We start from the raw sequence: 16,054 nt of genomic DNA on the forward strand, positions 1-16,054 counted from the left end.
CTAATCCACCGTCGTGAATTCAAAACATGCTACCAGTCTCGACACATTTTTGGGTTTGAAACTACAGCATATTTTGAGTAAACAACGTTGGATTACAACACAGCTGTTGGTTTCAACTAGCATTGTTCTAGTAAATCACATTAATTCTCATTCCTTTGCTCGTCGGGAGTGAGTTTGTCAGTTTTACACCTAGATCTAACACAAATAATATGTTTTCGTCCATGCTCTGATTTCAGTTATCTCATCTATTACCTACTATGACTTCATTATTTTTCATAGTCCTTCTTACCACGTTGTCAAAGATTTTCTCGAAATTTAAGACATTTACAGTTTATCTTGGTTAGCTCCCGTTGTTTTTCAATATAAAGTAAAAATAGTAGTACACTTGTATCATCTGTGAAAAGTATAAAATTGTCATCTTTTAACAATACTAATGGAAAGTCATTGATGTATATCACAAGCAACAGACGAACCAAAATAGAAGCATGTGGTACACATGTAATCAGGAAATTCCTGTGAAATCCGAGAACAGAATCACGTAAATACTAGCCAAAGAATACCGCTCATTCTGAAAAGTGATATTGTTACCGTTGTAACTTAGTGTCTTGTAGTTACACACTACCCCATGTAAACTGTTTCCACTCACATTATTTTAGGACGTTTGCAGTTCAGATGATATCTTGTGTCAGTTATGACGAACATTTCTCGCTTATACCAACGAGTAGCTGATATCTTTGTTACTACTAAAATTCACAGGAGAAGCGCCGTCCACTATCGATGGCGTTCGTACCCGTCGTGGAAGCGCCATCTGACTCTGCGGTGATCGTCGAGCCTCCAGCAGACATTCTGAGGAACGGCAGTTACAACCAGGTCCCCATAATTGTAGGCGTCACTTCCGCTGAAGGCACCGTCGTACCCACCTGTAAGTAACACAATCTGTGTTCATTCCCTGCTTTAACTCGTCTACTTGGATCATATGTGATTCACATGCCACTTTTTTAATACTTACAATACGAATCTACACTCCTGGAAATGGAAAAAAGAACACATTGACACCGGTGTGTCAGACCCACCATACTTGCTCCGGACACTGCGAGAGGGCTGTACAAGCAATGATCACACGCACGGCACAGCGGACACACCAGGAACCGCGGTGTTGGCCGTCGAATGGCGCTAGCTGCGCAGCATTTGTGCACCGCCGCCGTCAGTGTCAGCCAGTTTGCCGTGGCATACGGAGCTCCATCGCAGTCTTTAACACTGGTAGCATGCCGCGACAGCGTGGACGTGAACCGTATGTGCAATTGACGGACTTTGAGCGAGGGCGTATAGTGGGCATGCGGGAGGCCGGGTGGACGTACCGCCGAATTGCTCAACACGTGGGGCGTGAGGTCTCCACAGTACATCGATGTTGTCGCCAGTGGTCGGCGGAAGGTGCACGTGCCCGTCGACCTGGGACCGGACCGCAGCGACGCACGGATGCACGCCAAGACCGTAGGATCCTACGCAGTGCCGTAGGGGACCGCACCGCCACTTCCCAGCAAATTAGGGACACTGTTGCTCCTGGGGTATCGGCGAGGACCATTCGCAACCGTCTCCATGAAGCTGGGCTACGGTCCCGCACACCGTTAGGCCGTCTTCCGCTCACGCCCCAACATCGTGCAGCCCGCCTCCAGTGGTGTCGCGAGGCGTGAATGGAGGGACGAATGGAGACGTGTCGTCTTCAGCGATGAGAGTCGCTTCTGCCTTGGTGCCAATGATGGTCGTATGCGTGTTTGGCGCCGTGCAGGTGAGCGCCACAATCAGGATTGCATACGAGCGAGGCACACAGGGCCAACACCCGGCATCATGGTGTGGGGAGCGATCTCCTACGCTGGCCGTACACCACTGGTGATCGTCGAGGGGACACTGAATAGTGCACGGTACATCCAAACCGTCATCGAACCCATCGTTCTACCATTCCTAGACCGGCAAGGGAACTTGCTGTTCCAACAGGACAATGCACGTCCGCATGTATCCCGCGCCACCCAACGTGCTCTAGAAGGTGTACGTCAACTACCCTGGCCAGCAAGATCTCCGGATCTGTCCCCCATTGGGCATGTTGGGGACTGGATGAAGCGTCGTCTCACACGGTCTGCACGTCCAGCACGAACGCTGGTCCAACTGAGGCGCCAGGTGGAAATGGCATGGCAAGCCGTTCCACAGGACTACATCCAGCATCTCTACGATCGTCTCCATGGGAGAATAGCAGCCTGCATTGCTGCGAAAGGTGGATATACACTGTACTAGTGCCGACATTGTGCATGCTCTGTTGCCTGTGTCTATGTGCCTGTGGTTCTGTCAGTGTGATCATGTGATGTATCTGACCCCAGGAATGTGTCAATAAAGTTTCCCCTTCCTGGGACAATGAATTCACGGTGTTCTTATTTCAATTTCCAGGAGTGTATATCTATATAATATACTGTGGGGGGAAAAGAGTTCAATTGTCCTCTCAGTATTCAGATTACGAGTTCTGCTAAGGTCACCATGTTTTGATTCAGGTCCAGACGGAATCCCAGTTCTGTTTCACAGAAAATGTTCTGCGGCATTGGCTCCTTACTTATCTTGCATTTATCGTTAATCTCTCCCCCAGAAGAATGTCCCGAGCGACTGGAAAAAAACGCAGGTGACTCCTGTGTATAACAAAGGTAAAACAAAGGACTCGCATAATCACAGATCAGTATCCTTCGGTTTGCTGCAAAATTGGTGAACACATTGTGAGTTTGGATACAATAAAGTTCCTTGAGACGTAAAAAGCTCCTGTCCAAATTTCAGCACTGACTGAGAAAGCATAGCTCGTGCGAAACTCAGCTTGCCCTTTTCTCACAGCCTACAAATCAAGGATGGAGAGCAACAGGCAGATTCCATGTTCCGAGATTTCTGGAAAGCGTTTGACACGGTGCCCCACTGCAGACTGTTGACGGAGGCCAGAGCATACGGAACAGGTTCCGGGATTTGTGAGTGACTCGAAGCCTTTTTAAGTAATACAACCCAGTACGTTGTCATCGACAGCGTGTGTTCATCAGATACAAGGTTATCGTCAAGAGTGTCCCAGGGCACTCTGACAGACAGGGTGAACAGCAAATTACGGCTGTTTACCGATGACATTGCAGTCTACAGGAAGGTGTCGCTGTTAAGTGACTGTAGGAGGATAATGTGACTTAGACAGAATTTCTAGTTGATGTGCTGAATGGCAGTTTGCTCTAAATATAGAAGAATGCAAGCTAATGCCGATGAGTAGGATAAACAGTCCTATAACGTTCTAACACAGCATTAACAGTGTGCTGCTTAACAATCATATCGACTAAATATCTAGGCGTAACGTTGCAAAGCGACGTGAAATGGAATGAGCACATGATATTAGTAGTAAGGAAGAATCCTCGGCTTCGTTTTATGGGGAGCATTTTGGGAGAGGGCGGTGCATTGCTGCGCTAGTGTCAGTCCTAGTCGATGGAAAGGGAAATTTTATCATTCAATGAAGGCGCGGTTGGGCAATGAAATCTGGGGCAGAGCGTGGTAACAGACGACAGCCAGCAGGCCAGCAAAGGTAAACATGACACTCGCAAGCGCGGAGCTGCGACAGTGGCATTGCACACAAGATTTGTTCTGAGTGGAGCAACAATGAGGCAGGAAACAGCATTGTTGCCTTAAGTTATTGCGATGTATGAGGCGGGGCACTAGGCCAGAGCCAGGAGGACGATTTGTAAGTGGGTGGCTTGTGGGAATTTATACCTGCCATAGTTTCTGTCTCTCCCTGACACTATATCAGAAGTGAGGGAAAAACCAGTATAAATAGACGGGCAGTTTTAGCTTGGGACGGAGTGTGCCAGGTCATTCACGCGTCGGCACGGACATGTGCTGGTCTACGATTATAGGGGCCAGTCTGTCAGCAATGTTATAAGTGTTTGTTATAAACTTGTACTTTCTTTCTATGTACTTGTTCGGTCTATATCCTGCGTCTGGGGACACAACACCGGGGTGGGACGGAACCGCAGCCTGCAACTTGGAGATTGCACAGTCTGCCTGAAAGAGGGCAGTGACAGAGGTCTGCAGTGGATCCAGGAGGGGCTCGGTTCCACTCCAGTCTATGGGCCACGTTCGCTTCCCACCTGGTGTAACGGGGTCTGGGCGAGGCGTACGCTCCGCAGGAGGCGCAGCAGCACTGAGACAGCGCCAGAGACGACGGTGGGTGTTGCCATCCAGCAAGCACTACTAGTAGCAAGTTGTGGCACAGCGTGCAGGAATGCGCGGGCTCAGGGATGGTCCTGTCCTGGGAGCAGCGACGGCCCAAGGACCACAGGTGACCAGTACATCCGCCTTTGTCCCATGGTCGGACAGAACAGGCCAAACAGAGTGGAAGGTGGTGAGGACCAGGGACTGTAGCGTTCTATGGAATCGCGGGCAGCTATGCGGCGCAAGACGCAACACATCGGCGGGGGGTGACGGGGGAGAGCGCAGCCGACTTCCAGCTGAACAGCCTTGATGACGGCAGCAGCAGCGTCAGCATACCAGGAGTTGCTGAGCCAGCTGGACTCGCCGGACAGCGTTGCGGGTGGCACACCAACACTACGCTGCACCCATCGAATACTGTAAATTAGCTGAATAAAGAAATGCTACTGAATACCGCTGTATCGGGTTCGACCCCGACCCCACAACAGCATTTATAATGGAGATGGCGTGTAGAGCGCAGTGCGACTCAGCTTTGAGTACTGAGCGAGTGTTTTCGATCTCCAGCAGATCGGAATAAAGAAAATTATCGAAGCAAGATTTCTGACCAGTAGGCACGATCATCACTCGACAATCATGGAGATGCTTCAGACACGCAAATAGAAAACCCTGGAGGGAAGATGATACTCTTTCTCGAGTCACTACTGCGGAAATATAAAGTACCGCCATTTGAGGACGGCTGCAGATCGATTCTTGTTTAAGGACCACGAAGATAAGATGAGAAAAATTATAGGTGATAAGGAGGCTTATAGACAGTCGTTCTTCCCTCACTCTAATTGCGAGTGGAACAGGAAAGGAAACGACTAGTAACGGTGTGTGGTACCCTCCACCCTGCAGCGTACAGTGGATTCAAGAGATTGTATGTAACTGTAGTATTCAGTTCACAATAAAGCTCGATTACTGCACACTTCTGAACAAAGCTTCACTCTGATCCATTTGGCTACTGGTCGTCGCAGCTTCTTCAGTTGCCAATATCGAAAGTGGGGCATGGAAAGTTCTAAAGTCATTAATGACCTTCGTAGGGCAGATCATAACACTTTTCATTTATTATCTTGTTGGTGGTTGTTTTAGTTTTCTGTGATGATCTACGTGTAGTATTGACAAGGCAAGGAAAAAGAAGAACGGTAATAATCAGATGCCAGTACAGACCAGATGTCTACAGACTTGCAACAGAAACACCAGGCTAACGTGTGAAACCGACATTGATAGTTCGGGAATTTAAAGAAACATGTAAGTGCACGCCACAGGAATCAGAAACTCTTCGCTGCTTAGTCCTGTAGAAGCTGCTGGATGCACCTTTTATGGACTTGTAGTGCGCAGAATACGTTTGCTATTCCAGAGCTGTTGGTTTGTTCTAGTGACCGAAGCAAAGATCGCGGACATGAAGGAGAACTTGACAATGCTGATCGGCTCCCAGCTCCCACTGCCCACGGAGGAACAGCGGACTCGTGCGGCTGAACAGCTGGAGCAGTTCTACTTTCGGGACGAAGGCTTCTCCCTGGACGACATGCAAGCTGTTATTGATGTAAGTTTAAAGCATTCGCCACTCTAGAATATCAGAAAAATCTTGCAAGGTCGTGCTGAGTTGGTGTCAGTCTGAAGCATTAGAGTCAATTTCGTGTGCCCACTTGGGAGAACCACGTCCTCAATGAAAGTTGACGTTTAAATCTTCTAAGGAATAAGTAATAATTAGAACTCAAGAAACAAGTGCAACCCTAGGACTATGAAACACATTTGCGGCGGTCGTTCATAACAAATATGGCTCTGAGCACTATTGGACCTAACATCTCAGATCATCAGTCCCCTAGAACTTAGAACTACTTAAACCTAACCAACCTAAGGACGTCACACACATCCATGCCCGAGGCAGGATTCGAACCTGCGACCGTAGCGGTCGCGCGGTTCCAGACTGAAGCGCCTAGAACCGCTCGGCTACACCTGCCGGCCGTTCATAACAGATTCAAAGTCCACCCCACTACCATAATTTCGCTGCCGTTAAGAATTTCGTTCAATTATCACTCCGCTAAACTAACAGCACTGTCTAACTAGTCAAGACGCGAAACGCGAAAGTTATTGACAGATAGGACGAACAACAAACCATGAACACGATATCTTATTTTGCATACGAATCTGTTGGTATTCAGCGGGAATATTATTGATCAGTAACTGAAATTGAAGTGCCGACACTTTCAAATCTAGCAACAACCTAACTCACACAACACAGTCAGACTAATACTAAGACCATTTTCCTGGCGAAAAACGACACTCGCACGATGGAGTCTGCAGGAAGAGAGTCCCCATCCAAGAGACCAGCTTCCGCTCGTCCGTTGTGGAAGCGGCCTCGCTTTTTTCTTAAGGCAAAGGTATAGCGCCCCTAGGCTAACCAATCGAGTAAAACAGAAAACCAGGAAAGCTATACCCGGCATGTTTTTTTACTGGAAAAACACCAAGACGGGGAAGGCTCATGATTCACTACACACTATTTTACTGGACATCTCTGGAGCTTAAACTGAGAAGAAAGGCGTTTAAATCGGAAGGTCGGTCTGGCTACTTCTCGTTGTAGAGGGGGGGGGGGAGGGGGGAGAGGGAAGAAACTTCTCTGAGTAATGTACTCCGAGCATTCGAAAATACACACCCATGCTTTCACATCATGCAGATAAAGAAATCAAGACTTGGTAATTGAAAAGGCCGAAGCCGCTGAACTCAACAGAAAATAAAACAAAACGAATCATTGCATTCTTCTCCTAAACATCGGCAAGTGTTGACAGTATGATAGTGAGAGCAATAAAACATTGTTGCTAACAAGTCATGAAATCATAAAATTACGGAAAGGCCTTTTAAGTATAGTTATCTCCTTTGCCATAATAAGATATTACGAAGACTTTATGTTTCCTATATTTTTGTCACCACTGCTTTACTACTTCTTCTGCTACTTCTTCCACCTGAACAGTTTCTACAGAAGTTTTCCAACTCTCATAGCCTTTTCTACTTTAAGGATTTAATTTTATCTACTACCGAAGTCAGGATTTACAAACTACTCTGTAACTAATACTCAGATAATATAACTACAGATCGCAAACTATTTGCTTTACTATAACTGGTTTCGCTTCTCAGACGTGAGCAACGTCAGAGTACCCCGGACGCAGCGGGATTAGAAGTACCGCTCGGTACCACAAGCAAACACCAGTGGCTGTTTTATCTGAATACTGTTTACAATGATCGCTATGTCCTCGGTAGGCCATGGCTGCGTTTGCTACTATAAAACATAACGCTTGATGAGGGTGTCGAGATAATGCTGTGAGTTACTCAATCAATCTAAAAAAATATCTTCACATAAAATAACACAAAAACTATGATAGGTGTTTTTATGCTTGTATGTTAGTGAGATAGCGTGTGGTCGTGAGATATATGTAGCAAACGATAGTGGTAAAGTATACTGCAATAGATGCCTGCATGGTTTTCAGATCTTTAACAAACTGAGAAACATACACTTGCTGCAAAAAAAATGCGATATGGCTAGTACGAAAACTCTTTTCGTCAGAACAGAGTAGTAAGATACAATGGCATGCCGGAAGCACCGTTCGTGACACGCAATAATCTTCACTTCTTTTACTGTAATAAAATTTTCAGTTAACTCAGTGGAAGAGCTTGAATTAACAATTATAAAAGGTTTTATTACTAACGCTGACACATAAATCTAGGAACCGGAAAATAAAGGCAGCTGAAGAACGACAATATTCTCAGCGAGCTCAGGTGTCAACGGATGACGACAAAACCAATCTCTACTCATATTTGCCGCATAAAAATAGAGAGAGGTACCACAGAAGTCAGACAAAGCATTATACTTCGTGTTATTAGTGAAGAAAACCTGCTATAAAGATTAGGACCAAATTTCTAGCACTGAATAGGGCTACACTGTGTTATATAAGCCGAAAATGCGTTTATTTTTTGTCTTTCATGTTTACGTCAGTGCAAGCTGTCCACCGCTTTCCTAGCGAGTGTTATTCTGGAAGCTCTGCATTACATTCATCTGGGGTTGCTGTAAACGTTTGCTCGGAAAAGACGAGAAGAAGTCTTCAGTAGTCCGTCAATTACAAAGTCATCAGAGGTGTAAGGAAGAATTCTGAATAGACCTTTGAGGAAATCGACCGCATCCTTTTCAAAGGAATCATCCCGGCGTTCATTTTTAACCATTTTGGAAAATCATAGTAAACCTAAGCATGGATGACCGGATGGAGATTCGAGGCGCTCGTTCTCCTTCATGCTAATTCAGTAGCACTCCGAATAAGCGGTGTTTCCTTTTGTACGCTTGTTGCGAAACATGATCAGGACAGACGTCTCAAGTGCTACATTGTATGTGTTGAGGCAATTTTCTGCTGTCTCCCAAGTGTTTCTAAAGAGTAATTGTTTATCTGCAGTTCTTTTCAGACTTGTACTTCATACAATCAGCAGACTCCTTCGCTAGGACCGTAGCCAACTCCAACAGCCTACCTGTTCACTCCTATTTCTTCGAGTACTATGGAACTGCCCTACGGATTATGGTATGTGTTTGTCTTGAGACGTTACTGTTGCATGTAAATATCTTTTGTTCCTGAGAAGCATAATGATTACATTTAGTGTGGTATTAATGATGTCCAAAGTATTACCGAAAATTTCGTAGTTCTAATAAAACCTTTATTGCAAGGTGTACTTTCTTGTGTGCAGTCTTAATTTTTCCACACGTGACAATAATCGTAATCCTGCATAATTTTAATTATTGGTTAATACTGCTAGCTGACTAAATCTACAGCATCTTCTTTTCAGTGTGACGTAGTATTCAGTACATAGTTGTCAGTTTTGTTTCTTCGAATTTCATAAAGCAATATAGCAGAGAACAGTTTAAAACCCCCGAAGCAACGTAGGGGCCTATATGACGCCGAAACAATTCAATATAAATAATATAAAAGACAGTAAAGTACCACAATGCTGCTACAATTGTTGCTAGACGTGTTAAATAGCAATAGGCCTATTTCGGCTTTATAGCCATATTCAGGTTATCTGCAACCAAATACACTTCCTTAAAATTTGTAACGTTACTACTAACAACAATTTACTGTGTGCTAGTACTTACTTCCATATTGCACTGTTGTGCTGTCGCTGTCTTATAATCTTACTGTTGCGTAGGTCGTTTCCAACTCCAGGTAAGTTTTTAAATATCTATCTTAATCTCTGTTTATTGCTGTAGATACGTCTTTTACCTTTTGTATATTCTAGTGTGGTTTATAGTTAATCCAGCGATGCTGTATGGTTACAATTTATTTATTCATTTATCATTATCTATGGCGTGGTATTATAATCTTTGTTATGTTTTTGTAGTGTGTATATATCTGTGTTATCCTTTTATTACGACCAATCCGAATCGAGCTGTACGATTTCAGTTAAGTTACCTAGAAAATTTTTGTGTTTTAGTTACGTTTGTTCGTTTAATATTTTATCCGGGTTTTTCTGTGAGTGTATATACATTTCGATTTCTTCCAAAACGTTCATTATAAACACCATGAAAATCTTATATATAACACAAAAGGGATTTAAAATGAACACTACAAAAACAGTTCTTTTTTGCTTTCGTTTCTAATAGAAAATTGGCAGAATGAATACTTGGGCAACACCAGGTTTGTCAGCTTGTAGTATATATATGGGCAGTGTTGTTTTTTTATGTGCATGAAAGATTACAGCAAAAATTTTTACTACGAGTTGTAAGACAAAAGATTTGTTTCTTATTGCCAGATGTGATGAAATATACCTGGAGATTAAATTGTATTGTGGCCAGCAGTGGTGAAACTCCTCTTACAATGAAGTGTAATATTGAGATTGCGTTTTTATTAGTAAATGAAGAATTTATATTTGTACAGTAAAACCACCAGCAGGCTCCAAACCCTCACGCCCACACTCCCTACCGGCACACCAGTAAACTTTCATGTCAACTGACTCTGGCCGCGGAAGATTGCGCTATTATATTCCCACCTGTGTGTGTTGTTCAAATGTTTTGCAGGTATGATGCATGCAGGGGAAACTCAGTATCTGTTTGCGAGCAACTCTTCGGGACCAGACACGGACCCCAATTCCAACGATGGGAAGGTGGCACACCTGTTGACAACACTTTGGACCAACTTCCCCAAATACAGGTAAGGCATGACAATACTTATTTAATTTTGTCAAGCAATAGATTCCTAAATCAATAATCACTTGAAAAGTTTGTTAACTAGTGGTATTTAAAATATTATCAAGAACATACCATAAATTGTGTACCAATAACAGTATAATAATCATGACTAAGAATGCTTAGTCACTGGAAACGAAACGTTTATTGTAGTATGATGTGAAATGATAAGATAGTTAAGAAGACAGTCCACCAGCCAAGTTTTGAAGAAATGCCTTCACTAACAACTTTTATTGAACTGAAATCTTTGGTTGTCTCTGTTGATATCAGTTACGTGTATCAGACATTCTAGAGAGATGAGCTGACCTACAGACAGATAATTTTATTTGTCCTTGTGTCTCAGGGCCTAGTCGAAGCCTGTTTTTTTTCTAATTTGATTACTTGGAAGGCTTACATTTAAGGTATTTTGAAGGTAATTGGCCGGATTTGCGTTTGGCACGGGTGTTTGTATGGTGCGGAGTTTGTGTTGATGAGTGTCATGAAAAAGAAGGGAGAGATTGAAACGTCGTGTTGGCAAATAACTTAATCCTCTCGAATAGTACCAAGAGGGTCCCCGAAAGTAACACTTTCAGTGGAGCGATTATCCAAAGTAACAATTTCAGGGGGCGCATCACCATCAAGTCCCTCATGCCTTCTCTCCATTAGACACTCCAGTGAATTTTGGAACTTAACCCAGGACATCGATGTGGAATTTGGTGATGAAGAAACGTACGCCATAACCTTTTCACCCCAAACGGCAGAAAATGGCGATGGGAATCCCTTCCCCACATCCAGTGGCTTGCGGGGCAGAGCAATATAATCAAAAAGATTTCCAAGTGCTGTCCTCATGGCTCCATAAATGGTTCAAATGGCTCTCAGCACTATGGAACTTAACATCTGAGGTCATCAGTCCTCTCAACTTAGAACTACGTAAACCTAACTAACCTAAGTACATCACACACATCCACGTCCGAGGTGTGGTTCCGGACTAAAGTGCCTAGAACCGCTTTACCACAGAGGCCGGCTCCGTAAGTGGTCCGTTGTATTGGGATCTTAGTATTTGTTGTCAAAATGTTTTGCAGGTATGATTCATGCAGGGGAAACTCAGTATCTGTTTGCAAGCAACTCATCGGGACCAGACACGAACCCCAATTCTAACGATAGGGAGGTGGCAGACCCATTGACAAAACTTCGGACCAATTTCCCCAAATCTGTTAGATGAGTAGACGCTACTGAACGTATTGTTGCAAGCTCAGATGACATTCTAGTAGCTGTGTCTGCAGACTGCAGGGCGAGACTTGAGGCAAAGACGAAGGATGTCCTCTCTCAGATGCAACATTGCTGCAAGGGCAACAAACTGACTATTGATGTTCATAAGACCGCACACATCCTTCTGAAGAGCAAACTTTCTCTTGCCAAAGAGAGGCTTGAAGGAATCCCTGTAAAACGCAACACTCTTTGTAGATATTTAAGCATTCTTCTAGACGATAATAGAGACTTTCTAGGAAATGTAAAATCTGTTACTCAGAAAGCAGCTAAAATTATGCATACGACTGCCCGTACTCGCACTGCTGACTATAAAATTACCGTCTCATGTGGTGTGGTCATATTGAGAAGCTATCCTCCACGTCGTTGCGTTGTGGGCTTCGCTGCCAGCTTTCTGGCGTATCGCCTTCCACAAGGTAGCCACGAAATAATACTCCGACGAATTCAGTGGAGCAAGTTTCTCTGGCTCACAGGTGTCTTTCGCTCTACACCGGCTGAGGGATTGCTGTTGATTCTTGGGATACGTCTGATAGATATCGCGGTACATTACAGGGCACCGCTGTATTGGTTGGAGTTTGGACAATGTGATCGTGTATACGGGTCACATGACTCACCTTACTAATAAAGGATATTTACGAGCTCGGAAGTTAGATGAACTGCAGTCTGACTGGAACACTAGGAGCACTGCAAGGCGGGTTTACAGCATATTCTCACGCCTCAGGAACAGGTCAAAACTGTACGACCTTGCTCCTACTCGAGGTATGTTGCAACTTTTAACAGGTCACGGTTCATATCCCAACAGTCGCGTAGAGTGAGATGTAGTAACACACAAATCTGTGAATGTTGACGGGATGGTTCCGCTGATTATATCGTCTTCAAATTTTTCCTTTTTTAGGAAGAGAGCGACTGCAGACTATTAGAATGCGACCTGAAAACAAATGTAAGTGACAGAAACTTGTGGACTACAGTTAATATGATTGCACATCGAATATCTAAAAGATAACTGCTTAACTTTCAGTCTATAAAATCAAGTGGACACTCTGAAAATCAAAAAACGTCGGCAAATTTAAAGAAGAGTTCGCTCCATTATAAATGACAGGCACATATACATTTAATTAAGAGGGACCTAAGTATATATATACGAAGAATGCTATAGCACATGAGTATATGGCAGCTCAAGCATTGCCGAGCACACACATACCCGTCTGGGCGATGTAGAATAGTGTAGCAACAACAGCTTTAGAAGTACGTATAGTTGTTGTTAGACCGTAAACCTCCAGTTATTCAGAGGCTGCCAGCAAATTATTCACTGGGAACGCGAATTACTTCTTTTTACTGTTTGTTATTTTTCAATTGATTCTTTGTTTCAATATTCTGTTTTATTTCTACACTGATATTAGCAATGGTTGCTATTAAAACAACCTGTTACTATATGCATAATGTAAAACATTGTATATTACGTTGATTATTAAATATGTGCGACCTATTTAGAGTTTCGAGATATCAGGTCTAAAATTTCTGGAAATAAATTGAATTGATTCGAATCGGCCTCCTCTGAACAGTAAGTAGCAGGAATAAGATGCATTAGCGACCACGGCTTCTGAGGCACCACATACAAAACGTGCCTGGTAACAAGCTGTTCTGTGTTACCTTAGGAAACAAATTCTAAATTCGAGCAGTTCTCATTCACAACAGAGCCATGAGTATTAAAGTGCCACTTCGGGGACGGTGACTTGCACCAGTCCGAATCAAGTATGTGGCCATCAGATTAAGGACGAGGGTCGGTGTGTCGGCCAGCCTGGAACTGCTTTTTAGATGGTTTCCCACACCCAACCAGGTGAATACCAGGCTGGTACCGAAACTTTCACACTTTCACGTGAAAAACACTACGCGCAGACAGTTGGAAATATACATTCCGTCATGTGTGTGTGTGTGTGTGTGTGTGTGTGTGTGTGTGTGTGTGTGGAAGGGGGGGGGGGAGGGTGATGGGGCTGCGAAAGAAAGGGCATCCGGCCACCCCTTAAATGAGCAATACCAAAGAAATGCGTTAGTAACCAAGCCGATCCAACGCAGATGCAGGACAAAGGCACAAGAAAAGGAAGAAGGGCTCATTCTTTATCAAGCTATAGATAAATGTTCATATCTGATCTAAATGTATCATTGTTGTTGTTGTTGTTGTGGTCTTCAGTCCTGAGACTGATTTGATGCAGCTCTCCATGCTACTCTATCCTGTGGAAGCTTTTACATCTCTCAGTACCTACTGCAACCTACATCCTTATGAATCTGCTTAGTGTATTCATCTCTTGGTCTCCCCCTACGATTTTTACCCTCCACGCTGCCCTCCAATACTAAATTGGTGATCCCTTGATGCCTCAAAACATATCTTACCAAACGATCCCTTCTTCTGGTCAAGTTGTGCCACAAACTTCTCTTCTCCCCAATCCTATTCAATACTTCCTCATTAGTTATGTGATCTACCCATCTAATCTTCAGCATTCTTCTGTAGCACCACATTTCGAAAGCTTCTATTCTCTTCTTGTCCAAACTATTTATCGTCCATGTTTCACTTCCATACATGGCTACACTCCATACGAATACTTTCAGAAATGACTTCCTGACACTTAAATCAATACTTCTTCAGAAACGCTTTCCTTGCCATTGCCAGCCTACATTTTATATCCTCTCTACTTCAACCATCATCAGTTATTTTGCTCCCCAAATAGCAAAACTCCTTTACTACTTTAAGTGCCTCATTTCCTAATCTAATTCCCTCAGCATCACCCGACTTAATTAGACTACATTCCATTATCCTTGTTTTGCTTTTGTTGATGTTCATCTTATATCCTCCTTTCAAGACACTGTCCATTCCATTCAACTGCTCTTCCAAGTCCTTTGCTGTCTCTGACAGAATTACAATGTCATCCGCGAACCTCAAAGTTTTTATTTCTTCTCCATGAATTTTAATACCTACTCCGAATTTTTCTTTTGTTTCCTTTACTGCTTGCTCAATATACAGATTGAACAACATCGAGGAGAGGCTACAACCCTGTCTTACTCCCTTCCCAACCACTGCTTCCCTTTCATGTCCCTCGACTCTTATAACTGCCATCTGGTTTCTGTACAAATTGTAAATAGCCTTTCGCTCCCTGTATTTTACCCCTGCCATCTTTAGAATTTGAAAGAGAGTATTCCAGTCAACATTGTCAAAAGCTTTCTCTAAGTCTACAAATGCTAGAAACGTAGGTTTGCCTTTCCTTAAACTTTCTTCTAAGATAAGTCGTAAGGTCAGTATTGCCTCACGTGTTCCAGTGTTTCTACGGAATCCGAACTGATCTTCCCCGAGGTTGGCTGCTACTAGTTTTTCCATTCGTCTGTAAAGAATTCGTGTTAGTATTTTGCAGCTGTGACTTATTAAACTGATAGTTCGGTAATTTTCACATCTGTCAACACCTGCTTTCTTTGGGATTGGAATTATTATATTCTTCTTGAAGTCTGAGGCTATTTCGCCTGTTTCATACATCTTGCTCACCAGATGGTAGAGTTTTGTCAGGACTGGCTCTCCCACCGCCGTCAGTAGTCCCAATGGAATATTGTCTACTCCGGGGGCCTTGTTTCGACTTAGGTCTTTCAGTGCTCTGTCAAACTCTTCACGCAGTATCGTATCTCCCATTTCATCTTCATTTACATCCTCTTCCATTTCCATAATATTGTCCTCAAGTACATCGCCCTTGTATAGACCCTCTATATACTCCTTCCACCTTTCTGCTTTCCCTTCTTTGCTTAGAACTGGGTTTCCATCTGAGCTCTTGATATTCATACAAGTCGTTCTCTTATCTCCAAAGGCCTCTAATTTTCCTGTAGGCGGTATCTATCTTACCCCTAGTGAGATAGACCTCTACATCCTTACATTTGTCCTCTAGCCATCCCTGCTTAGCCATTTTGCACTTCCTGTCGATCTCATTTTTGAGATGTTTGTATTCCTTTTTGCCTGTTTCACTTACTGCATTTTTATATTTTCTCCTTTCATCAATTAAATTCAATATTTCTTCTGTTACCCAAGGATTTCTACTAGCCCTCGTCTTTTTACCTACTTGATCCTCTGCTGCCTTCACTACTTCATCCCTCAAAGCTACCCATTCTCCTTCTCCTGTATTTATTTCCCCCATTCCTGTCAATTGCTCCCTTATGCTCTCCCTGAATCTCTGTACAACCTCTGGTTCTTTTAGTTTATCCAGGTCATGTATCATTAATGACATAAAAACTGATTGCTATGCAAACTCGGCATTGTGATCACGGCCTCTGTAATTTAGAAGCACGCAGGTGTGGGTTGAAACTGCAGTGAACACA

At 43.6% G+C, this 16,054-nt stretch overlaps 1 protein-coding gene across 1 annotated transcript in view; it reads left to right on the plus strand.

The window, feature by feature from the left end:
* The first annotated feature begins 777 nt into the window (after positions 1-777).
* The window catches only part of LOC124805663 (juvenile hormone esterase-like), a 98,531-nt gene continuing 83,254 nt past the window's right edge, over positions 778-16,054 (plus strand). Inside the window, exons 1-2 of the mRNA XM_047266231.1 lie at positions 778-922; positions 5,622-5,788. Coding sequence (XP_047122187.1) covers positions 778-922; positions 5,622-5,788 — 312 coding nt within the window. The remainder of the gene's footprint in view (positions 923-5,621; positions 5,789-16,054) is intronic.

Source organism: Schistocerca piceifrons, chromosome 7, assembly GCF_021461385.2.
Source record: "Schistocerca piceifrons isolate TAMUIC-IGC-003096 chromosome 7, iqSchPice1.1, whole genome shotgun sequence".
Classification (NCBI taxonomy): Eukaryota; Metazoa; Arthropoda; class Insecta; order Orthoptera; family Acrididae; genus Schistocerca; species Schistocerca piceifrons.